At 39.8% G+C, this 25,370-nt stretch overlaps 1 protein-coding gene across 4 annotated transcripts in view; it reads left to right on the top strand.

Annotated features, from left to right (window-relative positions):
* The window catches only part of CPNE3 (copine 3), a 35,121-nt gene that overhangs the window by 603 nt on the left and 9,148 nt on the right, over nucleotides 1-25,370 (top strand). Inside the window, exons 1-10 of one of the 4 annotated variants that reach the window (XM_075415903.1) lie at nucleotides 48-160; nucleotides 10,586-10,725; nucleotides 11,725-11,904; nucleotides 13,040-13,114; nucleotides 13,575-13,646; nucleotides 14,461-14,544; nucleotides 18,041-18,130; nucleotides 21,586-21,684; nucleotides 24,416-24,502; nucleotides 25,097-25,156. In XM_075415903.1, coding sequence (XP_075272018.1) covers nucleotides 10,594-10,725; nucleotides 11,725-11,904; nucleotides 13,040-13,114; nucleotides 13,575-13,646; nucleotides 14,461-14,544; nucleotides 18,041-18,130; nucleotides 21,586-21,684; nucleotides 24,416-24,502; nucleotides 25,097-25,156 — 879 coding nt within the window. In that variant the 5' untranslated portion in view covers nucleotides 48-160; nucleotides 10,586-10,593. Of the gene's footprint in view, nucleotides 1-47; nucleotides 161-311; nucleotides 611-10,585; nucleotides 10,726-11,724; nucleotides 11,905-13,039; nucleotides 13,115-13,574; nucleotides 13,647-14,460; nucleotides 14,545-18,040; nucleotides 18,131-21,585; nucleotides 21,685-24,415; nucleotides 24,503-25,096; nucleotides 25,157-25,370 lie in introns of those variants that run through there. The other 3 variants (XM_075415906.1, XM_075415904.1, XM_075415905.1) reach the window with 3 other exon arrangements.

Raw genomic sequence — 25,370 nt, 5'->3', positions numbered from 1 at the left:
GGCCCGGCCGCCGACCTGCGACCGAGGGGTGGGTGGGCGTGTCTGCGCATGCGCCCCCCGTCCCGGGCGGGGCCAGGCCGGCTGGCGTGGGTGTGGCCGCCGCGGGCGCTCGGGGTTCGCGGGGTCCGCAGGTTCCGGCCGCCGTCGCCGGCCCTGGCAGGTGAGGGCGGGGGGCCGGGGCTGCGGCCGCTGCCGCCGTCTCCTGCCGCGGAGCGTAGGGCTGGGGCTGGGGCTGGGGCTGGGGCTGGGGCTGGGCGGCGGGGCGGGGCCAGGCCGGGCCGGGCCGGCGGTTGGCGCCGCGGGCGGCAGCTGTCCCAGCCGCCACCCGTTGCGAGCCGTCCCCTCAGGTAGCCGCGCCCGCTTTCCGCTGCCGGCGGCGGGCGTCTCTCCGCGGGGAGCCGGTGCTCTGGGTCGGCCTCCCTCGGGCAGCGAAACTGGGTGAGGCTGGAGCTGCGGCCCAGGCCGTTGGGGCGCTGGGTGCCGGCCTCTGCGGCCGTGTAACGCTGCTCTGACAGGCGCCCTCGCCCTCGGCAAAGGAGACCGTCAGGAGTCGGCATTTCCCCCCCAAGAAAACCCGTCTGCTGTCCTTCCTGAGCTGCTGTGCGAGTGGGTTGGTTATTTCTGCTGTTCTTGTTGCAGTTACGTGGTGTGTGTAAGACAAGCCTTAGCTGGCATGCACGTGGCCGTAGTTTACTCTTACACTAGGGAAAAGCTAAAATATGAAAGCTCTTCACTTTTGTTTCCATACTTAAATCTTCAAGGTGCGTTAAGTATCCTCAAGGTAATACGCATTGCCCTGCCTCCAAGACTGACATTTGTTTTTGTGGGAGTTTGATGTCTTCAGAAGTTCAAGTTAAAGATATTTCTGTGGTGGTACAAAAAAGTTCATTTAGTAAAAGTAATTAGAGTCAAACTTAATCCCAGATTATTTTTTTTTCAACTGAAGGTTTAAATTTTAGCTTTATATGTGTACGATGACAGAGGCAAGGTGTTTCAAAGGGCGTGCAGAACGCCAACAAGCGTTAGAAGAAAAAAAATTAAGCAAGAAAGATGTGTAGAGGAGCAAGGAGAACTAGAGAGAGGTCATGTTGTTTTTCTGTTATGGTGTTAGGGGGAATGCAGCGTTTTTCCAACAAGTATGTTTGTGTCAAATGTCTCAGAATTAAGCTATACAAATCCATTATATGTGACTGTTAGACTAATTTTAGTTTAGCTGTTGAAAGCAGAAGCCCGTTTCTGGTAGGTTGAATAACTGAGCCATTATGAAATCTCATCTGCCAGCAGTCCAAGATATCAGTGCTGTAGCACAGGGTATTTACAACCTTGTGTTACACCCGAGGTGTTAATGTTTCTCCAGAATGTAAGGCTAGAGAGAAGCTGTAGTAGCTGTTTTGTACAAACACCACCAAAGAGCCTTCTGTTAGAGGTAATAAAACTCAGATCTCAACTCCACAGGTAGGTTAATGTTGTTACCTGGGGTGGAGTTTAATTTTTTTTCTCTTATTCTGTTTTTGAATCAGATGCTGTCATTACCATGATTTCCTTTAAGAAATATATTTAGGGACAAAGTTGAGTAGCAAGATATGTTTTTTTCCTTCCTTAGTAAGTCTGTTTATTTTCCAGTGAAGGTCAGGGTGCTCCTCCGACATAAATAATACATAAAGCAGTTAGTATTTGTAGGTGTTAGTTCTTGTTAAACCCAATAAAGTTACTTCTATTCTTGGATCAGTTAGGCTAAGGTTAGTAACAGCCCCTTCAAGCATCAGATTTGAAGTTGTGTGGCTTGTGGAAACAAGTAGCCAGCAAGTAGAATTATGGTGCTCTTTACTGTTTTATGTTTAGTTTGTTTGGTTCATCTTTAATAGTGCTTTAGATGAGATGCTGTTGTTCAGGGGTTTAAAAATGGCATTGTTAAACACTGGAAGGATTTCTGAATGTTGGAGTTGCAGGGCTGGGTTGCTGGGTCTGATCTTCTGTTCATGAAATAGATTTAATGATCTGCATCACTTGCTTCGTACTTTCTTCTGTGATTGCAAGACGACTGTATCCTGTAGATGCTTCCCATCCTGTAGCTGGATCCGGTGCACACGTTCACTCGCTACTTTATCCAAGGCACAGTTAGGAGTCAGCTGAATTAGTTCTGGTGGTGGCAACTTGCTTCTGGTGCTTCTCACATCCAGGAGCGTTGTTACAAAGTCCACATGGTAGATTATTAGCACGTGTGCAATAATCCGATGGTTCCAGGAGGTAGCACAATGTGTTCAGAGGCACTACCTACATACATGAAGAGCTTGAACGATGCCGCCCAGGCACAGTGAATGCTGCAGAGTGCAAGTAGCTGCTATGACACAGAATTGAAGGACAGCTGACTGGAGAGCTCTTGGTTTGCCTATAGGAAGGTTTGAAATACGTCTGGGCTACGGTAAAGTGTAATTTTGTGGTTGTCAGTATGAAGTTAGTGTTTATACTGAGACACAAAATGATATGTGGGACCATTGCGGGATAGTGTTTTTATGGGTTTTTCTTGGGCAACCTTTGGCAGCATAGGGAGGCGTAGGTTTTTTAGAGCATAAGCCACATTGGGAGCTTGCAAGCCGCTGATTCTCGTCTGCTTTAAAACACTAACACCTAATTGGAAAAAAGGACAAAAAAGGTAACTTGGTCTTTGTTCTTAAAATCTTACAGGTCTTTTCTTGCTGGACTTTTCAAATACCTAATTTGTATTGTACTTTGTTCTCTAACAAAAGCTCCAAGTTTCTCATAAATAAGCTTTACAGTGCTGCTGTCATGGACACCTAAAACTGTTAGAGAGGTTATTTATTTTTGGAGGAGCTGTAGTTCCTCAGAGTATATGCATTTGACCCTGTTACTTTGATTGATGTATGGGAACAAGAAATCTTGCTTTTAACTTCCTTTCATTTCACATTTAATGCTACTATTGAAGCTTAGCCTTCTGTCAAGAAGCCCGGAGGCAGACCTCTGAAGTAAGTTACCATAAACTGATTTTTTAAGAACTGGTATTTGTAACAGTGAAGTGTTACAACATGCCAGTCTTGAAATGGACTGTAAGAAGGGTTAGTCTAAAATACGTGATCACTTGCGTCTTGTTTCTGCAGTAAAATGCAGCAAGTTTCAGTGAGATACAAGTTTTCCTTTCTTCTGGATAATGTTAATTATATGAAGTCAGTCGGTGGCTCTACATAGAGAAATTGCAGTGAAGAATACACAACTTAAGATACTATTTAAATTTCATAGTTGATAGGTTGCTTTCCATAAAGTAATTGACATAAAAATATTCTTATAAAACATATATGCAGGAAACACGTTTCCCCTAATTGAATACTGTCTGCTTACAACTAAATTTTGAAGTCAGGAGATCTGTGTTTCTTATTGTGCCCAGAACAAGAAAATTATTTCCCTTTATAGTTTAGCTCGCTAGTATCAGAACATCACCCAAATATTCTTAAAATACTTTTGTGTGAGGAGGATGCTATGAAGAACCCTCAGCATTAAAGATGTGCCTAAATGGTGAACACTCGTAGTCATGAATAAAAAGGTCAACAGAAGGATATTTAGAAGTGGCTGTTTCTAAGTCATCTTGTGAACAGGCATCCTAGAAATCAAATTAATAGTATCTGGTCTGTGTGGTGGGTTGTTTTTTTTAGATAGAATTATAAATATGTGTTTTTGGGAATGTAAACTAATGATAGATTTTTACATATAGGAACTATCTACAAGTAGTTGCCTGACTTGTTACACTGGTGTGCTACCAGTCCAGTAGATTTGAACTGCCTGAGTGTGATGTAGCTTGTATAATTGATTTGTTTCCCATAGAGAAAACAATGTATCCCTTCTCACACACTCATATATGCCTCAGATTTCTTAAATACTAGCTCTTATTTGTGTTTGACATAATCCCTGGTAAAAAGAGTTCTGTAGTCATTAGGGTTTTATTAGCATAATCTCACTTGTTCAGTTAAGAATGATGTAATTCCCTGGTGCATACTAAATAGCAAATCTTAGAAGATACAGCTTACGCTCAAGGTTTTGTGTGATTCTTCAAATGCTTACGGAATGATTCAAGTGTTACTTTGAGCTGCTTCTGTTACTCACTTGTGAGCACATCAGCTAGTGCCACAGGAGAATTTTGTCACCTATGTTGCCTGTAAAGAGAGGAGCCAGAATTCAGATTTAGAGGTAGGATTTTTGTAGAAGCCTCTAAATTTCAAATGCAGTGATGAAATTAGGTTGCAAAACAATCTTAGCCTTTGTAACTTTATATGAAATGTCAGCTCCTGTGAGGTGGTCCGTTTCCTTGAGAGTTGAAGGGTTATCTTGAGATTTTTTTTAAAATATACATTTATACACATGTAGTCCAAGATCATTAGAAATTGTGTCACTACTAGCTCCATCAGTGGAAGTAAGCAGCTGTTTGTCATAATTTTGTTGTCAGCTTTTTGCAGCAGATGTGGCATTTTCTGGGAATATGTTGGCATTCTCTGCTCTTTGCATATGCAACTGTTAGAAGGAGATGCTGGAGGACTATGCTGAGATTATGGATTGAGCAGGTTATATGGTCAGATGGATGTTGTCACCGAGGTTATGTTCATTTAAATCATGTTTTGTCCATCTTTGTGCCAGCTCTTCACCAGAACCCTGCTTGCGAAAGGCTGTTGCGAGAAGTGCTGTTACTGCTTGGTCTGAGATGCAACAGAGGATGTTCTAAGCAATGCAGCCTAGAGATCTTTACCACAAAAATTTCTGTTTGCAAGAAATGGTAGCTTAGTCCTGTCTGAAAGAGCAGAGACTGAACAATTGCATACACTGAATGTTCAGGACAGTAAAGCTGCATGTGCATTATTTTACGTTTAGGCTTGGTTCAAGACTAATTTTTATAATATGTCTGATAATAATTAATTAATTTCCATGTTGTCATCCACCCAGGTTCATGGGAAATACTTAATAATCCAAGAAGGATCAGAACACTGCTTGTGTATGGACTTTTTCAGTCTGGCACACAGTTTACATAAAATGCTTAAATGTAGCATTATAGCTAGAAGATTAGGTGATCAGGAATAGACTTTATTAGCAAGTTCTGAAATGGTTCCCCTGCTTTTTCTGTGTCCATTTGGGCCCTGAGGTAACTGCAAAATACGGATTTTTGGTCAGTTGTCATTAGTAGTTCCCAGGAACTAGGAAATGTTCTAGGACAGCAATAGCTTACATCAGGACAGGTTTTGAGTCTTGTGACTAAAGGCAGTGATGCCAAACCCAGCTAGAGCAGAGCTCGCTTTATTAGTCTTTTTGTGTTCTGGTAGTCATGTATTTCTGCTTGTCAGATTGGGAAGCACCTTTAGTTACGAACATCTCATCGTACTACCCTGGAAGGTTATCTGGGCAAGCCTGTACTCTCCTCTGGTATTGCAGCATTGGCAGGATTGATGCAGTCTGACAGTTCCCAAGTACTCTGTTGCAAGAGTATTCTGATAACAGACCATCGGAGTAGAATGCCACGTTTACAGTTTTTGTTGAAAAGCAGGCATTGGCTGGGTTATTTGGTGGATGCTGCTTGTCGCTTACAGAATCATTAGTGGAATTCAAAGAACACTGTGATCAGCAAGACAAGACTAGTCCTTGACTTACAGTTTTGCTTTGATCATGACAGCTCAAGCAGAAGGATTTGTAATAGACTAAGTTGACCTAATCATGCTCTTGAGCAGTCTAGACTTGGCATAGGATCAGGAACAAATACCTCCCATGTGACCATACAATGGTGCAGTTCAGAGTCTGGATGTTACAAGTTCTGCCATGCAGTTAGTGTAGCAATTTTCAGTCTTCTGTCCAGAATTATTGGTGTTTAAGAGCCTGATACGCTCCTGCGGTCATAAAATCTATTCCAATAGAAAGGACTGTCATCTGGCCCCATTCTGGTGTGCTTTACCTTACTTTACGGTGTACCTGACATGGAGGACAAACAATGGATAGCTTGGGAAGAAAAGAGGTTTTAATTATATTTGGCCAACGGAGAGCATAGTTACTTTCATAATAATGACTAATTGAATAAATAAGTCTCCTGTTATGTGATGTAACTTACTGGCAGTCAAGGCTTATCCTACCAGAGCCCAAACAATATCGTCTGTCCATGTAAAGTTATTCCAGTATCCCAAATGTGCAAGTAATGCAGTCATGTGTCTAGAATATTTTGCATCTGATTTGCCTACTAGATCTGATAGTGTGTTGTTGAATGGTATTTCAAGAAGTAGTGCACTAGTGCAGCCGTGACTTATTTCCACCGTCTTGAAGAGACTGCAATTTGCTGGGACTCTGTATTCCATCAAGTCTTCAAAAAGAGCATGCTTACCTACCTGACAGTGACTCTGGTCCTTGAGCATGTTTATCATCTTGAGGAATCCTACTACCCACCTCCCAAACCTGTTTTGGAAGTTTTCAGCTAATACAGGCTTTCAGACGTGAGGAGAATTGGGTGGAGCTGGAGTCATTCTTCCTTTTATGCAGTATGGGATTACAAGAATACGTGCAGCATATGCTATTGCTGTTTAAAAGACTTCAGAGTTCACACATGTGAAGCATCTGTGTGCCCTCTGCAAGTTCTGTAATGACAGCAGTGTTGTAAGAGAGGTAGCTGTTGTTCATGTACTGAGTTTCACTACCGTAAATACTGCTTTGGGTTAATGAGATATGATTTTTTCTCACTAAGAAGTATTTTATGAATTTTAACGTTTACAATATTAGTAAAAATCAGGTTGTATACAACTATTTACTGTAAAACGTATTAGTCTTATGGTATTATGGATAATCATGTATTTTTTTCAAGTAAAATAGCAAAGTTATTTCTTGAAATACATTAGAAGTATTACAGACCTCTTCAACCCATTATACAAATATTGATTCCTAATAATCTCAAAACCTCTAAGGCAAATGCCTTGCATTATTTTTCATCTTAGATTTTGTGAAACTGGAAATGGAGGAGATTAAAAGACTATCTCAGGATTTGGGAAGTTATGCTTTTCTATCTGGGTTTCAGCTTGAGTGTCCTCCAATTGGGTAAATCTATGTTCTGGTTATAAATTGTCTTTTATTTAATACAGATGCAATTATTGGGTCTCAAGAGAGTATTTGCATTTCAGGGAAGGGAAGCAGCTTTTTTTTTCTTCCTTTCTCTGTGTGTTAAAGGATGCTTTTTGCACAGCACGTCTTTTGCTGAATCTGCTCTTTTCCCACATTAGATGCACAGTGAAAGAGCCAGTGACGTGTGGAGAAGGAGAGGAGGTAACAGAACTGACGTATTCGTGTGAGAAAGTTCTTGTGATGTGAGAGAAGTGGGGCACACACATGCATGCACACAGGCTAAGTGGAAAAAGCTGACAAGATTTTTAGGCTGACTGGATGCTATCTGTTTTCCAGTGATTTCGGAAATGTTACTTTAACAAAAGTAATGTGGCTACAAGGACTTTTGGGGACTCATAATAATAAGGAGTTTCAGGGAAGTTAGAACAAGAAGGTTTTGATTATTTTAAGAAATATGTCTCAATTCAAGTTTGAGTTCTGTTGAATGTAATGAAATTCCTTTCTACTTGCTGTTGCAGCACCGGTGGGTATTAGAGCTCTATTTTGTCAGCAAAAAGTTGTTTTTCTGGAAATAGCCATAAAGGAGTCATGCAACGGTCTGCACTGGATTCTATGGGCAAAGCCACCGACTGTTAATGAGCTCTGTCTGGCAGCCAGGAAAGGAATAGGGAATGGAAAATGCCAGTGTAGAAAGAGAACCAGGAAAAAGGGGGCAGACTCCTTTTTAAAGGTATGCTTTCTAAGCCTAAAAAACATTGGTTTAAAAACAATTTAAATAATTAGAACTCAGAACTTCACTTTTTTTTTCCCTTCAAAGACAGTGACTGAAACTTGGTGAGGTCATGGGAGCGAAAGATGCTCAAAGATGGGATCACGTTTAGGTGTTTGGGAGGTGCAGGAGGATTTCTGTGAATCTGTTGTGCTGCTTAACAAGCATGTATGTGCATGGATGTTTGAGTGGTTCCTTTACAGATTATTTATATATACCTGAGTCTCCCAAAGGTCTCTTTCTAAGGTAGCAAAACAGAGATGGAGAGGCAGCATGTGAAGTATGCACGAGTGGAATACAGGAAGCCTCAGGAAAATTCCCTCAGACCACAGAAAGTGTTTTCTTTCTCCTGTTTTCAGTTCATCGTTCCTCTTTTCTATCTTCCTTCCCCGTTATGCCTCTAAAAAAAGTTCCTTTTCATCAAAAGTCATGTGAATGCTGTGAAAAGAAGAGAGACGGGTTGGATTAAGTAGAGTTTCACGTTGAATTATACTTTATGTGTATGATGCAAGTGAGCTGGCTAGGTAGAAGCAGATGCGTTTCCTTCTTTACTCTGTTTAGTGTCTCATGCCATTTCAAGATTGTAGAATCATAGAATGCTTTGGATTAGAAGGGACCTTTAGAGGTCGTCTAGCCCAGCCCCCCTGCAGTGGGTGAGGATATTTTCAACTAGACCAGGTTGCTCAGAGCCCTGTCCAACCTGACCTTGAATGTTTTCAGGGATGGGGCCTCCACTACCTCTCTGGACAACCTGTTCCAGTGTTTCACCACCCTCACAATAAAAAATTTCTTCCTTATAGCCAGTCTGAATCTACCCTCCCTTAGTTTAAAGCCATTACTCCCTGTTCTATCAGAACAGACCCTGCTAAAAAGTCTGTCCCCATCTTTCTTCAGGTACTGAAAAGCCACAAAAAAGTTTCCCCACAGCCTTCTCTTCTCCAGGCCGAACAACCTCAATTCTCTCAGCCTTTCCTCATAGGAGAGGTGCTCCATCCTTCTGATCATTTCTGTGGCCCTCCTCTGGACCCGCTCCAACAGCTGCATGTCCTTCTTACATTGAGGGCTCCAGAGCTGGACACAGGACTCCAGGTGGGGTCCCACCAGAGCGGAGTAGAGGGGCAGAATCCTCTCCCTCGACCTGCTGGCCACGCTTCTCTTGATGCAGCCCAGGCTACAGTTGGTCTTCTGGGCTGCGAGCTCACATTGTTGGCTCATGTCCAGCTTTTCATCCACCAGTACCCCCAAGTCCTTCTCGGCAGGGCTTCTCTCAATCCCCTCATCCCCGAGCCTGTATTGCTAGCAGGATTTGCCCCGACCCAGGTGCAGGACCTACTGTAGAGAAGGAGAACCTGAAGCTAGAGAGGCTTGGGAACTTCCAAGAAAGGCTGTTTGTGGAAAGGTTTGGAAGTTTTAATCTGTGAGTCAAGGCCAATAGTACTGTAGAGGCTCACCTCCCAAAGAGGTGTTGGAAGTGATCAACTGTATTCCTGAAGAGTATAATTATAGAGATTTTTTTTATGTAGAAAATATCTGCTGCTCAGACCTAATTAGGCTTGCAAATGCATGTTATCCCAGAGTGGGATTCATAACTGATAATGAAGTTGTTTCCGTAGGTTTTTGAGGATGGTGAGGGGACTGGAGCATCTCTCCTATGAGGAATGGCTGAGGGAGCTGGGCTTGTTCAGCCTGAAGAAGAGAAGGCTGCAAGGGGACCTAATAAATGCTTATAAATATCTCAAGGGCGGGTGTCAGGAGGATGGGGCCAAACTCTCTTCAGTAGTGCCCAGTGACAGGACAAGGGGCAACGGGCACAAACTGAAGCACAGGAAGTTCCGTCTGAACATGCGGAAGAACTTCTTCCCTCTGAGGGTGATGGAGCACTGGAACAGGCTGCCCAGGGAGGTTGTGGAGTCTCCCTCTCTGGAGATATTCAAGACCCACCTGGACAAGGTCCTGTGCAACCTGCTGTAGGTGACCCTGCTTTGGCAGGAGGGTTGGACTAGATGACCCACAGAGGTCCCTTCCATCCCCTACCATTCTGTGATTCTGTAATGTCTGCTGGTCTTCTCAGTTCTTTTTTTTTTTTTTTTAAACGAACCTCCGTGAAAAACACTTCCTCCTAATTCTCAGTTGTTACTTGACTTCAGAGTTGTTTATCCCTATTACTTAAAATTTTATTCCTTTTCGAAGATTTAGTAAAGCAAGATCACCTATTCCTGTTACCCACTGAAACTCCTTTTCCAATTCAGCCATGATCGTGGCTTCAGCATTTTGTTACAAAGGTTTGGTGGGGGAGTATATCATATGATTTTTTTCCTTTTTCATTGCGTTGTTATTAGTATCTACATTATAAGATACTGACATTCACGTGGACTTTGCAGGATGTGATTTAAAGCTTGCAAAGTTTTATTGTCAGTAGTTCAAAGCGCTTTGTGGTGTATGATGTTTTCCATTTGGTTCCTCAAGCATTCTAAGAAACCTGATCATGTTTCTTTTGTGCAGATTTTGAAATAAGTGTGATACGTATGTGGCAAAGCCAAGAGTGTGACAGTAATACTATAATGTTGGTACATCATGAATCTTAAAATTTGCATTGGGAGCCTCAAATCTCTCTCCTGACAAGCTAACAATTCTAGTGATCAGTCAGAGAATTACTGAATTGTGACAATCCTATTGTTTGCTTTTTAGTCCATTTTTAAAATAAAGATTTCTGTTGTTTCTTTCCAGCTTAACAGATGGCGGCACAGTGTGTGACAAAGGTGGAGCTGACTATTGCCTGCACCAATCTCTTGGATAAAGATGTTGGTTCCAAGTCAGATCCTCTGTGTGTGCTTCTCCAGAACATGAGTGGTCAGCAGTGGTATGAGGTACAGCGTGATGCTTCTCACGTATTTGCTAAAAACACAGTTGTCCTGGGTTTGGCCAGGACAGGGTTAATTTTCACCGGACTCCAGGAAGGGGCACAGCCGGGGGGTGGGGGCTGACCCCACCTGGCCAAACGGAGCCCGGTATTCCATACCATGTGACGTCACGCTGGGTTCCGGTGGGGGGGGCGGCGCGGCGGGAACGCTCTCGCGGCTTGGGCGGGCGCAGCGCCGGTCCGGTTTCGGGAGAGCGGCTGTTGTACGGTTCGTGGTTGTGTTTTCTCCTTATCTGTATCGTTGTTGTTCCTGTTTTCCCTCTGTTTGCTGTTCTGTTAAACTGCCCTTATCCCGACCCACCAGTTTCTGCCTCTTTCTTTCCATTCTCCTCCGCACGCCGGCGGGGGGAGGGGCGGCCGCGTGGCGCTTTTGTTGCCGGCGGCAGCCGAAACCAAAACAACAGTCTAACTTGTAACTTTTAAAACACTGGAGTGTATGATTTCATTAAAATATTTTAATTATGTGTCAGCACCTCTGAATACTTTTCATTATGTTATGTCTATGATATGTACAGGTAGCACCCTAATAGTTGTTTTCTAGTAAATACTTACACCTGTCTGATTTTTGGCGCTGTTTCCCCAGCCATGTGTGGACCAACAGAAGAAGCCTTCCAAGTCATTAAATGTGCTTTTATAAATACAATACTCCAAAACTAGTATCTCATCCTGGATTTGACAATATACCTTTTTTATGTTGGTTTTCCTTATGCAGGAATAGATACTCCTTACAGTGAGCAAAGGAAAATGGGTTCTCAAATGTTGCTGACTTAAAGCAGTGGGGTTTGTAATATAATGTGGTTATTTATATTTGATGAAAGGTTTATAGGAAGATATGCTTTATACTTTATACTAAGAACTTTTGAAAGTCTTTAATAATAATATATGTGATTTGAGTGGTTATTTGGTTGGTGAAATACTGAATAAAATGATATCTTTTTAACTGCAGGTTGATCGCACAGAAAGAGTTAAAAATTCCTTGAATCCGAAGTTTGCCAAGAAATTCCTAATTGATTACTATTTTGAGCTTGTTCAGAAACTTAAGTTTGGAATATATGACATCGATAACAAAACCTTTGATCTGAATGATGATGACTTTTTAGGAGAATTTGAATGTACACTGGGACAAGTAAGTATGCAGATGATTTTCCTTTAAGAAAATATAAGTTAATGCAAATCATTAACCACTTTTATCATAAATTTATCACTATGTTATTGGCTAGTTGGGGTACCCTTATATTGAATAGATTTCCTTCATTTGTTTTTTCAAGTCTCAGTTCACTGTATATACATTTTATTTGCAAAAGATCTTGAGATGATGCCCTGAAACGTACTCTGGAATGGTGACTGTCCAGATTGACAGTCCACTTAACTTTCAGACAGCAATGAGCACGTAGTAGTAACTGCTGTTCATTAACTCTAATACTCAAATTCCTATTTTTATGCTTCATAAAAAGAATTGGTGTATGGCAACAGAATAGCATTTACAAGGGCAATGTTAACCTTCTAACGTGCTTTCTACTCAAGGCAAGCAGTGATTCTGGTTCTGACTACTGTTGACTTCAGTGCTATTGCAATCAGGCAGCTTCTTTTTAACTTGTTCTTTCGAATTGACCCTTCAAAGGAACTTCCCAGGAGAGTCGTTTTGGGACTTTTCCTCCCCTGTGTATGAAATATTTTTACTTTAAGTGCATTATGAAGATGGAGGCATTGTGAAATGAAATTCAGTGACAGTTTAAATTAATCATTCTTAAAATAAAGAAGAACCTGTAGAATGAGTACACTCTTCTGAGGAAGCATTGCCTGAAGAAGATAAAATAAAACCAACCAGAAACACTGCAGGGGGAGCCTGATGTTTGCTTGCAAGACAAACATTGTGTTTATAAATCTGTTTGCTGAAGCCATTTATGAAAGCTTGCATGTGTTTGAATGGTGTGTATAAAAAAGTTCAGAAGAATTTGAGGTTGGAACTTGAGGTATTATCTTTGTCCATGTATGTGTATCATGTTCCTGCAAGACATTTTATTTCGTATTGTTCCTGAAATTCTGCATGTGTTCATCTGCGTATGTATTTTAAAATTTTGAAGTGTATCATGTATTGCCTATTTATTTATAGGAGATTATGGGAAGTAGGTGCAATGCTGTCATCTCCGTGGTGAAGGAAAAATTCCTAAAATGAAAATACCTCACTACCTCATTTCATTCCTTTGAAAATCTGTTAAATAGCTCTAATAGTGCTTGTTACTCAAATTTTGTCTTGGCAGATAGTTTCTAGCCGGACTCTAACAAAACCATTAGTACTTAAAAATGGCAGACCTGCTGGAAGAGGAAGCATTACGGTAAGACAATTAAGACAATAAGTCTCTGCAGCGTTTATCCTTAAACATTTTTGTGAAGGTTGTTTTAGTTAGTAGTTTGGACACAGTGTGTCTAATCTACAGTGCCATAAAAAGCACCTTAAAGCTTTTTTTTTTTCTTCGACTAACATTTCTTTGTCATCCAAAAGGAGGGCAGCCCACCTTCTGCATTTCTAAGTCTCATTGCATTCATCAGAATAATTAGGGCATCTGATGTGCTGCTGTTCGGGTAGTATCTTTGATTGTCGGTGTCATCATGTAGTGAATCTCAATGTCAAATCAAATTGTTCCTTCTTTCCCCCGCCCCATTTTTCGATGCTTCATTTGTGAGTAAACATGATTTTTTTTTTTTAATGGGCCTATTGTAGGAGTGCTGTGAATATGAGAAAACTACGTAGTTCTTCAATACAAAAGAAGTATTTTATTTTGTTTGCTTATCTAGATTACAGCAGAAGAAGTGAAGGATAACAGGGTGGTTGTGTTGGAAGTAGAAGCAAGGAAACTGGACAATAAGGTACTTAAGTGATTGTTGTTTCTTTGGTAAAGTAGTAAAATCAGAAGTGTGTCAAAACAGGAAACTTTAAAATGTTCTTTCTTATTTTTTGCTGAAATAATTAAAGCCGTTAAGATTTTTGTTACATTAAAAAAAATTCAAGAGAGATTGCTTCAGAGTAACTTCATTGACTGTTTTGAAATGAATTATAACATATTTCTAAATAAGACATGCATTGCAGGGATATTCTGTGAATAGCATGGTTTCATTTAAATGTGAATCTTTACATTTAATCATAAAGATAAGTGAGTTTTGGTATATCCATTGGTTTGGATAGTTGTATAAATGATTACCTGTTAGCTCCCTGAAATAAATGGTAACGCATGTGCTTGGAGTGTGTAAATCTGTTATGTTAAATATTTTAAGGCTGGCTAAAAATATGGTGTTTAGAAAGACTTTTAAAAACAAAAATTAAAAGGTAATAATGGAAAAATGTTGTTATTTTTGTCTGTTGATTTAATGATACTTTCTTGAACTGGATTACATCCTTAGTTTCCTAACTATCTATCCATCATAGCAATTATTAGTATAAGTATTCTTGGGCTTGAGCTATCAGATATTTAGTATGTGGACACTGTAGAACTTTTATCCTAAATTGACGGACGTGTCCTGTTTTCTTCTGTTTTGCAGGTGGTAGTATAATCAGTCCTGCATTTCTTCATCTAAAGCTTTTGTTCCCTGAATATTTAGTTTACTTCTTGTTAATCTAAGTGTGTTTTAACTAGCATTTATGCCACAGGCAGTTCTGGGATAATTGCATGTTCTTTAAATACAGGATTTTTTTGGAAAGTCAGATCCTTATCTGGAATTCCACAAGCAGACTGGAGATGGAAACTGGGTGATGGTTCACAGAACAGAGGTAGGATATTTTCAGTCAACAACCTAGAGATTAAGGTTATTTTATTTCCAGTGTGTCGCAGCACTGGAGGTACAGTGCCTTGTGAAAAGAAGAGAGAGAACGGTCTGGTAGTTGGCATGCAAACCAGTCAGAAATCACCTCGGCTCTTCCACTGATTTTTCTGATAGGACGGGAAGTTTACCTTACGCTGATTCTGGTTTATGCCATCCTATTTTAAAGGAAATTTTATATAAAAAATCCAACTTTCTGTAATCTAGAAGAAAACAAATGTTTTGAGAAGGTACTATATACACACAGAGGGACATTTGTCTCTATGCTACTCTGAGGTTAGAACTTCGAGGTTAGATCTTAGCTGAGGTTAGAGGCATTCCTGTGACTGCTGTTGTTATGTCAGTGTCACCTAGCTGTGCTGTTTACTAATGAAAGTAATTATACCTAATGCTTGCATAGCAAGGGCGAGCCAAGGATGATGCTGAGTGAGGGAAAAAGTGCTTGAGCAGCAGCAGCCTGCTAACCCGGAGGAGGTGCAGAGGTCCCGTGGCAGCAACTGACAGGGTAGAAGTAGGTTCGTAATGTCACGCTGTAGTGGGAGCTCAGGCCCTAGTCACAACTGAGATACTATGCACATTTGAAGTGGTGACCGTATTAATTTTGAAGCACAGGTGTTGAAGAAGTATAAATCCTTTTTATGTCAGATTTATGAAAATGGTTTCTCTCATGAGGTGGTTCTTCTGCATGAAATATACCTTTTCCATGAGGATTTCAGTCATCTCCAGTTTCGGTAATGAACCCAGAATTTGCTGTACCAGCCTAGAAAGGGCTGAAGGATTAGTTCTTTACATTACAGATTTTAAAAACATTTTTATATTAGTAACTATTATTTACTGTTTTCATTTTCAAAAGAGGGATTTCTTTCTCTGCACTCCTACAGTGCTGGAAGTATAAGTATTACTATTCCTAGGTATTATTAGTTAGGTATTGCTTATTGTGTGTAGTCTCTTGTGCTTTAGAAGATCATTATTTGGTATATTACAGATACTTTCCAGTTGTCAAATTCTGAAGATTCTTCAGTATTATTCTTAAATATCACTTATTTAGCATTCAGCTTGAGAGACTGTGTGCAGTAGGGTGTCTTTTTATCCTCATGCACTGTTTCTGCTTAACTATACCATGAATTTCTTGAGGGCATATTTCCATAAGTGGCATTTCAGAATAAATATGAGATCAGAGAATCACAGAATGTTTGGGGTTGGAAGGGACCTCTGTGGGTCATCTAGTCCAACCCCCCTGCGGAAGCAGGGTCACCTACAGCAGGCTGTAGAGGACCTTGTCCAGGCGGGTCTTGAATATCTCCAGAGAAGGAGACTCCACAACCTCCCTGGGCAGCCTGTTCCGTCTGTCCTCTGAGCACTTGGTGCTGACATCTCTCTGCAGTTCAGTGAGGGCGCTTCAAGGGATGAAATCTGCACATCAGAGAGAGCCTACAAGATTAGGGTTAGAGGCCTTTAATGTATTTTATAGTGAGAAGTATTATGTCTGGAAATACTTATGAGACTGGCCTCCTGCGCGAGGGGTGGTCAGGGGTGCTGCTGCTGCTGCTGCTCAGCAATTCCCAGTGTGGCTCTGAGGTTTCCAGAATTTAGCCACTGCCTCGTCTCCAGTGCAGAGTTTGTTGGGAAGCAGTAGGAAAAACGACTCGTATTTCCCAGTGTTAGAGGTGTGCTTTGCCCAGCATTATTAATAGACTGAGGTATTTTTTTATCATTATTTAAATCACGCAAAATGTCTTTAAAGTTAGGCTGCCTCTCCCAAAGCCCACCTCTCCTGATACTCCGTCACGCGTGGCTGCCTTTGGAGGAGCCTTGGCTTTTGCATCTGGAGGCAGCCTTGTCCCGCGGGCCCTTGGCGTGGGCACAGGGAGCGAGGCACCGGCCCGGCACCGCAGCTCCTGACCTGCACCCGGCGTACCCAGACCGCCTGAGGCCGCTCTGCCGGGCCCCAGCTGGACCCCGCATCCCTGCCGATAAGCACCGTTCCACTCTGCTCCACCCACTCGGGGGACTTTGAGGTCTTTCTGCCCCACAAAATCTTTATTATTCAAAGTTTTTTTCCACTTCTGGGTGGGTTCAGGTAGTGCGGAGTGGAAGAGCGGTGCTGTCGGCCAAGGGCTGGCACGCGGGGAAAAGCCGCCGTTGGCTGATGAGCGGGGCAGCCTGCGGATTCAGGGCACGCGATGGGATAAACGCGGTCACGGGCCAGGTGCTGCAGCCTTCCCCACCTCCTGTTTATTTATCCCTGGAGTAGGAATATATGCACAAACCCGAGCGTGCGTATCTGCAAGACAAAAGTAGCTCTCCCTTCAGATCCGTGAGCTTTGGCACCGTCCCATGTCAACATTAGAGAAGAATAGATTTTGTAGTGAATTTTGCAGAGCAATATAACCTATTTTTTTTTTTCCATGTGTTCAAAAATTCTGTGTAAAGGTGATCCCTAACCACGTCAGTTAATGCAGCGGTAGTCACGTTGTAGCCGTGACTGGGTGGATATGGTGCTTCCGAATGTAAGCTCTCCCTGCAGGTATTGAAAGACCCCGGTACATGCAAGTGCTGTTCATTAATCTTCAATACAAGAAGTAATAAATTGTGTAAATTGAAGATCAGTAGTTTTTTAGGCACAGTTAACTTCTCAGGAACGTCAAACACGAGGCGTGCCGGGACTTATGAACATGGAGAGGGCAGGAACAGCAAGCGTTCTGCTTTTTTTCTGGCCTTGAGTATTTTTTTTTGTTTGTTTTCTCCAGTGTTGGATGTTTTCTGGCATGGTTGTGTGCAATTTTTCACAACTGTCGTAGTGAATAAACCTAAAAAGGACTGCAGAACTTCCTCCCCAATTTAAAAGCAAATTAATTTCTCTGATGAAGAGTTTTAAGTGGCTCTTCTTTGTTTGCTTGCTTTCTGAGGGATGGCCAAGATCTAAAATAATTACCCACAAGTCTGTTTCAGGATAAGGTTTTCGTAATAGAATCACAGAATCACAATGTGATTGGATTGTATTGTAATCTCCAGAGCATTGATGTATTCAGAAATTCCAATGTAATCTTTTTCCATGTTTTTTGGTAAGTCATACTTTTGTATATGTTTGTGTGTATGTATATATGTCTACTTATTAAGAAAACCCAACAATATCACTATTTATGTAACAATAAAGAAATTTATTTTTTTGCAATGTAGTAGCTGAATGATATAGTAGATCACAGTGCAGTCTAGAAAAACACTGAGCTGAAATATACCATCTGTTTTGGGCAATGGTACTGCATGTTAGGAATATTTAGTTTGTTTGTATCCTGTGTGTTAGGATTTGGATTGTGGGAGGTCACTGACAGCAGCATTAGTCAACTGTTTTTGCTTACAAAAATCATGACATGAAGGTGTGACCAGTTATGATGACTACTTTCCACTCTTGTGAACAGTACTATTCTGGCTTTTTTTTTTAACAGGTTATTAAAAACAACCTGAATCCTGTTTGGAGGCCATTTAAAATCTCTCTCAATTCTCTGTGTTACAGTGACATGGATAAGTCAATCAAGGTAATGTATATGAAATGTGTGTATGAATTAATGCATTACAAATTTAAAATATATAGTAAATGGAAGATGTGTCATTCTAGTTATTGCTTCTCTTTATATGAAATTGAATTGAAATTACTAGATTTCTTATTCTAATTTGAAAGTCAGAGATATATGTGTGTTTTAGGAAAAAAAAATCTTACATTTGTGATGCACTATTTGCTCAAATTTGTTCTTTGAAAGTCTGGGGAACCAGCTGACTGTAAGTAGCTTTGAAATGCCCAGTTCAGTTTCTTGCTTAGTACAGTTTTAGTGTTACATCAGCCAGTATTGGTGGTGTTAAGATACTGTGTAGTGAAAGATGTGTGGTAAAGGCTAGAATATGCTTTCTTCCATGTTTGTTACTGATGCAACAGGTAACACTAATGAAACTCTTAGTATACTACTTGATACAATTAATTATACTAAATATATGCTAAGTTAACAGATGTGGACCAGATGCATCTTGTGGATACCAGATGTGGTAACTTTTCTCCTCAGATGAAACTGAACTTCTGTCAGCAGGTCAACCAAACCTGTGAAGTGATAGTTTTACCAGGATTGGTCTCTTAACTCTTTATATCTTCAGATCTTATCCTGAATGAATTACGTTTAACGTCTGAATGTTTTTCTTCAGGAATTCCCTTTAGGGGAGGCTAAACAACCAATCAAAATGTCATTTATAAGCTATTATGAACATGTTAGGAACCTGATATTTTAGCATTTGGAAAAAACAACAACAAAAAAAACCCAACCCAAATGAAACAAACCACTCTGCTTGCAATTATTCCTCTGGGAAAGAAAAACGAGAGCATGATCTGCATGTGACAGATATTGGTCATATGACTTGAAGCAGTCCTGGAAAATGCTTAACAGCCACAGGGATCTGGGTGTTACAAGCACCTGTGTAGATTTAAATACATAATTATAGAGCAGACTTATGGACAAGGTTACAAGCCCAGAACCTGCTTCCCTTGCTATGTTTTTCCTTTGTGCTACGCTTGTCCCTAAAATAGCTGTGACAGCTCTTACATCTCCGTATACTGTAAATATATTTCTCTTTTTCAGTAAACAGCTGTACTACAACTCTAGACTATTGATTAAAATATGTCTATTAAGATGGAGTTATTCTCAACCCTGTCATCATTTTAATAAAGTCTGTTCTTTGCACTCTTACCTCAGAAGTGTTGGTTTATTTCCAAAGGAAATAGATTTTACTTGGAGTTGTTATGGACTTGCAGGCAGATGCTAGGATTATGTCTTAACTTAGAAATCTGGGAGCTAACACTTCAAACATTAAAATGCAGACAGAATTGTGTTGTAATCTTGTTGAAATAATCCAACAATACTTTTAACACTTTTATATGCGTGCAGTTCCATACGTAATGGGCTATTTGTCATAGTAAGTAAAACCACTAACTTTTCCATAACAAGTGCATTTTCAGCTGTTTAATGGCTTAGTTTGTGTATCCCCAGCCATGCACAAACCAAGCTGATTATTGGTCTTCTGGTTTTATTGGTGTATTCCATGTGGGTGTGTTTGCAGTCAGTGAAGTTTTTCTGTGTTGAAAATGTGAGCCTTTCATCTGGAGCAAGCATGCCTAGCTCTGCTGGGGAAAACATATATGCTGTTTTATCAGATGGTTCCCTAGCGCTATTGCATGTCCAGGAGAGTGTATGTGGAACAAAAGAAATATTTCTGTCTTGCCTCGAGAAAGTATCGAAAAATGGCTTAGATGGGTCAAATATGTCAAGCAAGACAAACTTTGATCCCTTTAAAAGGAAAAAAAACTAACTGTGCTGACTGTGAACAGGTATCATAACTATTCGCTCAGGAAATGTCTTCAGTTTTAAATTTCAGGTACTGAAACACTTGGCTGAGTATTTGATTGGCTTAATTTATGGCATTCAAAAGAATTTACACAGCATCTGCCATGAACATTAGTCTGTTGGTACTGTGGCTGCTTGTATGAGTTTTAAGTTACTATTCAATGCATGTGCATGCATTTTATTTATTTATTAGTGCATTCAAAATGTTGTAGGAGTAGTGCAAACTGCAACAGAGGCGTGTTCTGCACAGTGGAGAAGTTTCAATCTATGCATCGTATTTTGTACAAACAGCATTGCTGTTTGTTTTTAGAAAGTTAATTCCTCTCAGAAGCTCAAGTATACGTTGAAGTTGTTTGTTTTACTTTGTTATTCCTAAATGAAGTGGCCAAGTAATCAGCTAAATTGTTTCTTGAATATAGCATACGATTTTTTCAGTCTGGAAAGACAGACGTGAAAATCGCTATTCAGTTTAAGCCGTATCTATTCAGGAAAGTTTTTTCCTGAAGTTTGTTTTGATTCCAAATAATGAAGGATTCCTGCTTTGAGTCTTGGTTTATTATTTTCATTATTTATCATCATTATCATTAAATTATTTTAATTTGTTTTTGTGCAATTTGATTAAGTTAGCTAGCATGTCTATGTTGCTAAACTGAAATGAAATATCAGAAGTGGATGGAATTAGCATATGCTGTTACAGATTAATACCCAACTTTTCATCCAGAAAGGCAATTGGGGCACATTCATAAGTTGAGCTTTTAAAAAAAATAAAATTAAGGACACTGTAAGGTTAAAGTTAACAGTGGTAAAATTATGCTCACTCAATCTGATAGGTTCTCAAACAGGAAAAAAGTGTATTTTTTGCTTGTATTGTTTACTTGGTGGGTTAGATTGTTAAAAGATGAGTAGACTGAATAGTACAACTTAGCATTAAACATTAAATACAGGAAAAGAGGGATTTTTAATTGACATGCAGATCCATGAAGTGCGGGTCATAGTGACTGTTTAAATTTGCTAATCTTAAAAAAAAAAAAAAAAGTCGTCTTTCTAGATTTAGAGCTGAACCTTCATATACTTAGAAATTCTGAGTGATCTTGAAGATTAATAAAATAATATAAAAAATATTAATAAAACTTTGATCGGTGAATAACTGTTTTACTAAATTTTTAGCTGGATGCTCAGAGCTAGTTAAATTTCCTTAATATCTACAAGAAACTAGGTCTCTTAATACATAATGACAGTAAAAAACCCTGCATTCTTATTTTTCTGCTCTGCCTAATACCCCTCACTCCCAAGATGTAGTTCAGTGTAATTGATGTTACCCGCTCACGCGGGACCTGACACTGCTTAGTACTTTTGTCTCTCCTTCACTTCAGTGGAAGATCTGATCTGAAACTGGGTATATTGGCTTTTACCCAATCTTAATCTGTAATCTTTAGATGCAGACATACACGATTCTGAGACTGCAGCGTGAGGAAAAACTGTGTGATAAAAGAGATTGAGGAATGTTTTAGCTGTTCAGGTCTGCCTGAACTAGAAATGCCATTGCAGTGCTTATTGCTTTTGTAGCGTCATTTTTGTTGCTGACACTGAATGATGCTTCATTTTAGGTTGAATGCTATGACTATGATAGTGATGGGTCTCATGATCTCATAGGAAGTTTTCAAACTACGATGTCAAAACTGAAGGAAGCTTCTCGGTCCTCACCTGTAAGTCTTACACAGTCTGAGCTGCCTGTGGGTATTTGATAAGCTGTTTTACTCATTATGGAGCAACACTTATGTCACTTGACTTGCAGATATCGATGTTGTCTTCGGATACACCTTAACAATGCTGCTGTGGTCGAGGCTGACTCAGAATTTACATTGTGTATCCGCTTTTCTAGAATTAATGTCTTGGTTACAGTTTTTAATATTGCGTATCTAAATACCCAACCATCAGCACAAATGAATTTCACTAATCATAAAAATATAGAAATAAAAAAATGTAGCATGTCAGAAGACAGAAAGCAGTACAAAATTCACTGCAATTAAAAGGCCAAAGCTTGCAGTATTTTTGTCACGTTTTACTCAGTCCTTTCTTTCTAAAGTATGACACTACCATGCATACTTTAGTGAGTATGAAAAACTTCAATATTTATGCCACTGCACAAAAATGCAACTGAATGTATTACATTAGGTGGCTCTTCTATGAAGTGAGATTACCTTTCCTGTTCTTATGAACTGTAACAATTTTCAAATTTTCTAATAGACAAGGTTTAAATTTGAAAGAAGAAAGGTGTCATAGCAATCTTAACATAAAAGTCTTTGTTTTATGGACATGTATGTTATCAAAATATTCTTCCATCTTTTTATTTACTTCTGTAAAACCTGCAGAACTGCTCCGACATTAATCACAATGGAATATATTGAGTGCCTGCTTGTACTTCTGTGACATCTTCAGTGTTGCGTTTGTACTGGATTCTTCAGAACTGTTGAACGTGAAGAGTTAGCCTTGACTGCAGTGATTTTTTGATTGCTACTTTGTTGCCCTACCATCCTTTTCTTTTAGATACCTGTTTCTGTATTCATTATGAATTATGAATGGTTCAGTTTAATGCTTCTTAGGGTTTTATATTGTTTGTAAGGAATTTTGGACTCATATCACACACATGTAATTCATATGCTGCCTGGTTGGAGCTCCTACGTGTTTTTCTCTTTTTTTTCTAGATTCTCAGGGGCCAGATGGTATCAGTTTAGCTTTCAATGTTGACAGTGATCCTTTGTATTGTTGTGCTTAAAGGGTGCAAAAAATAAAGTGCGGAGCTGCAATATTTAATAAAATCATTTTTTGTGGTTTTTGATGAAGATTTTCTGAATCTTTTAACAAGAAGTTTTTCTTAATTCCTTTTTTTTTGTTAAAGTTGCACTTTTGTTGTAGAGCAGTATCATAAATTAAACAAACCTAACAGACTGGTATGTTCACATTTTCAATCACATATTTTTTGTAAGAACTGTGATAGTAAGTTCCTGTGCAGTGTGAAACGTGGTGTGTAAAGGCTCCTTGAGAATACAAACATCTATTCTAGTTGCTCCACTAGTAGCATAATAAGTGCAATCTCCTTTGAATTTAAAGAAAAGGTATTTTCAGTTGTAATCTGCCTGTGCTGGTTTTGGAGATGCTTTAAGAAAGTTGTTTTCATGGGAGCTGTGGCTATACCTACTCTAAGTAACTTACTGCTGTGTCAATAAGATGAAGTGAAGATAAGAGACAACACAAATAATGTGCTCCAGGTTTCTTTTACTTCTAAAAGGAGCTAACCTCTAATCCTGATTAATTTGATAATGTCTGTAAAATATTTCTAGTGCACGTTAGAATTTTACTTTATATACTGCAAGTGTGATCTATAGTTACTCCCAAAATTCTGACATCAGCTGCACCTGTGGGGATTTGGCGCAACTTCTTTCCAGTTTACTTGAGATGAGCATGGGTGTGACTGTATCCTCAGCTACTGAAAGAGCTGGTCTTGTATGACTGAAGTGAATGGGGGGCTTTTCACTCGCTGGAGAATTGCTGATTGATCCCCCCCTTCCCTTAAGGTGTGTCTTCCCCCCAAGCGTGCTGTTGCTGAGCTCTGGGTGGATTATCAAATGTGGTTGAAAGGCTGTAAATGTTATGTACCTCATGGCCGTTATTAGTGAGTACCTCACCAATTGTCATAGTACAAAAACAAGTCCCAGAAAGATAACTTCCATCAAATAGAAGTGATATTGGTGGTGAGATGTCCAAAAAAAAAAAAAAAAAAGTTGATTAACAAGAGGCATGTAGGCTTCTTAAGTGCTGACATTGTTAATTCATTTTTTCACTTGAGATTAATTGCAAAGCAGCAGAACCTGTTTCTGGCCCTGAGCTGGAAGGCATGTCTGGAATACTTCCTCAAGCTGTTTATGCACCAGGCACGCTAAGTTGTGCCATCATGACCGTATGATGGCAGGAGCTGCTTAACCTGGCTAGCTGTTGATGACACATGGAGGTTGTTGAGGTGTTGATTTAGTTGAAGAAGCTTCAACGACTGATTTTGGAAAGCTTCAATGTATACCTCTTACTTTGTACACTACTGCCACAGTTGCTGGACACAGTGATGCTTTGCCTTAATCACCATGTCTTTACCAAAAAGAAAGTTGTTAGTGGAATCAGCAGAGGGAAAGTGGTACTGAATTTCTTTGTCTCGTTCTAATACAGTTGTCTAAACAAACATGTTTGTAAGCTTTTGGGTAAGAGAGGAGTTCTGTCTTGATAATGGGATTTTTCTTGATGATTTTGGGCAGGCTGGTGCCTAATGAAATAAACTGCATTTTTAATACAAGTCCGAAGTATCAGTCCTAGAATAAAGAATTTTTAAATTTTGTTGTATAAATTATATTTATAGTGCTTTTTTTGGATTTGTTTGCATTCATGCAGGTTGAATTTGAGTGCATCAATGAAAAGAAAAGGCAGAAGAAAAAAAACTATAAAAATTCTGGCATTGTGAGCGTTAAGCACTGTGAGGTCTGTAACATATTCTAGTATGACTCTCTTTCTTTAAGTGTTCAGGTGCAATGACTCCCATCTAGTATGCCTTCACCCTCAAACTGTACGAAACTTTAAAATGTCTGAAAGTTCCAGACGCAGTAGATATTTAAGGGCTCTGATTCATATAAGGAGACAGACTGACAGCATGTGTCTGTCTTCCCCTGTCTCCAACTTTCTCTGGAAGATACCACCTGTAATGGCAAAAATTGCTTACCAATTTGTAAGGCCATTCCTGAACCACTGCTTTTCCTAACTCACTGTTTCATGGTGAATTAAAATTTCCTCAGTCTGTCATAATATGTTGTTTTATGAATTCTAGTGCTGTTGGAGCTGCTTTGTTGTCTGCCTGTAATTTTGTAAAAGGCATGATCGGATGCGCTGGGTGTGTAATGGTGCACGCTGTAAATATCCTCACTGCATGGGTGGGTGGGATAGCTGTAGAGTAAAAGTAGTGCCTGGCATGGGTAGAGATAACAAATCTGGAACCTCAGAAGTTGCTGCAATAATACTTACTGGTTTTCTCACGTTAAAAAAAAGAATTTAATTTCTATCTTTAACTTCTATTTCTAGATCATAGTAGAATGCACATTCCTTGATTACATCATGGGTGGGTGTCAGCTGAATTTCACAGTAAGTTAAATCATTTATGTAAAGTAACTTTTGAGTTTTGGAACAAACGGAAGTATATGATTTATTGCCTGTGCTCTTCATTTGATTATTATATATTTGTTTTTGTTCTGTAGCATGGAGGGGGGAAGCCATTTTGCCAGAGTCCATCTAATGTGTTTAGAAAAAATTATTTTCTTTACTCATGGCACAAAGTTCTGCAACTGTAGTTATGTTC

The sequence above is a fragment of the Opisthocomus hoazin genome, chromosome 3, assembly GCF_030867145.1.
Source record: "Opisthocomus hoazin isolate bOpiHoa1 chromosome 3, bOpiHoa1.hap1, whole genome shotgun sequence".
In the NCBI taxonomy this organism is placed as follows: Eukaryota; Metazoa; Chordata; class Aves; order Opisthocomiformes; family Opisthocomidae; genus Opisthocomus; species Opisthocomus hoazin.
Note: the sequence above shows the minus strand (reverse complement) of the source record. Positions and strands in the feature narration are given on the sequence as shown.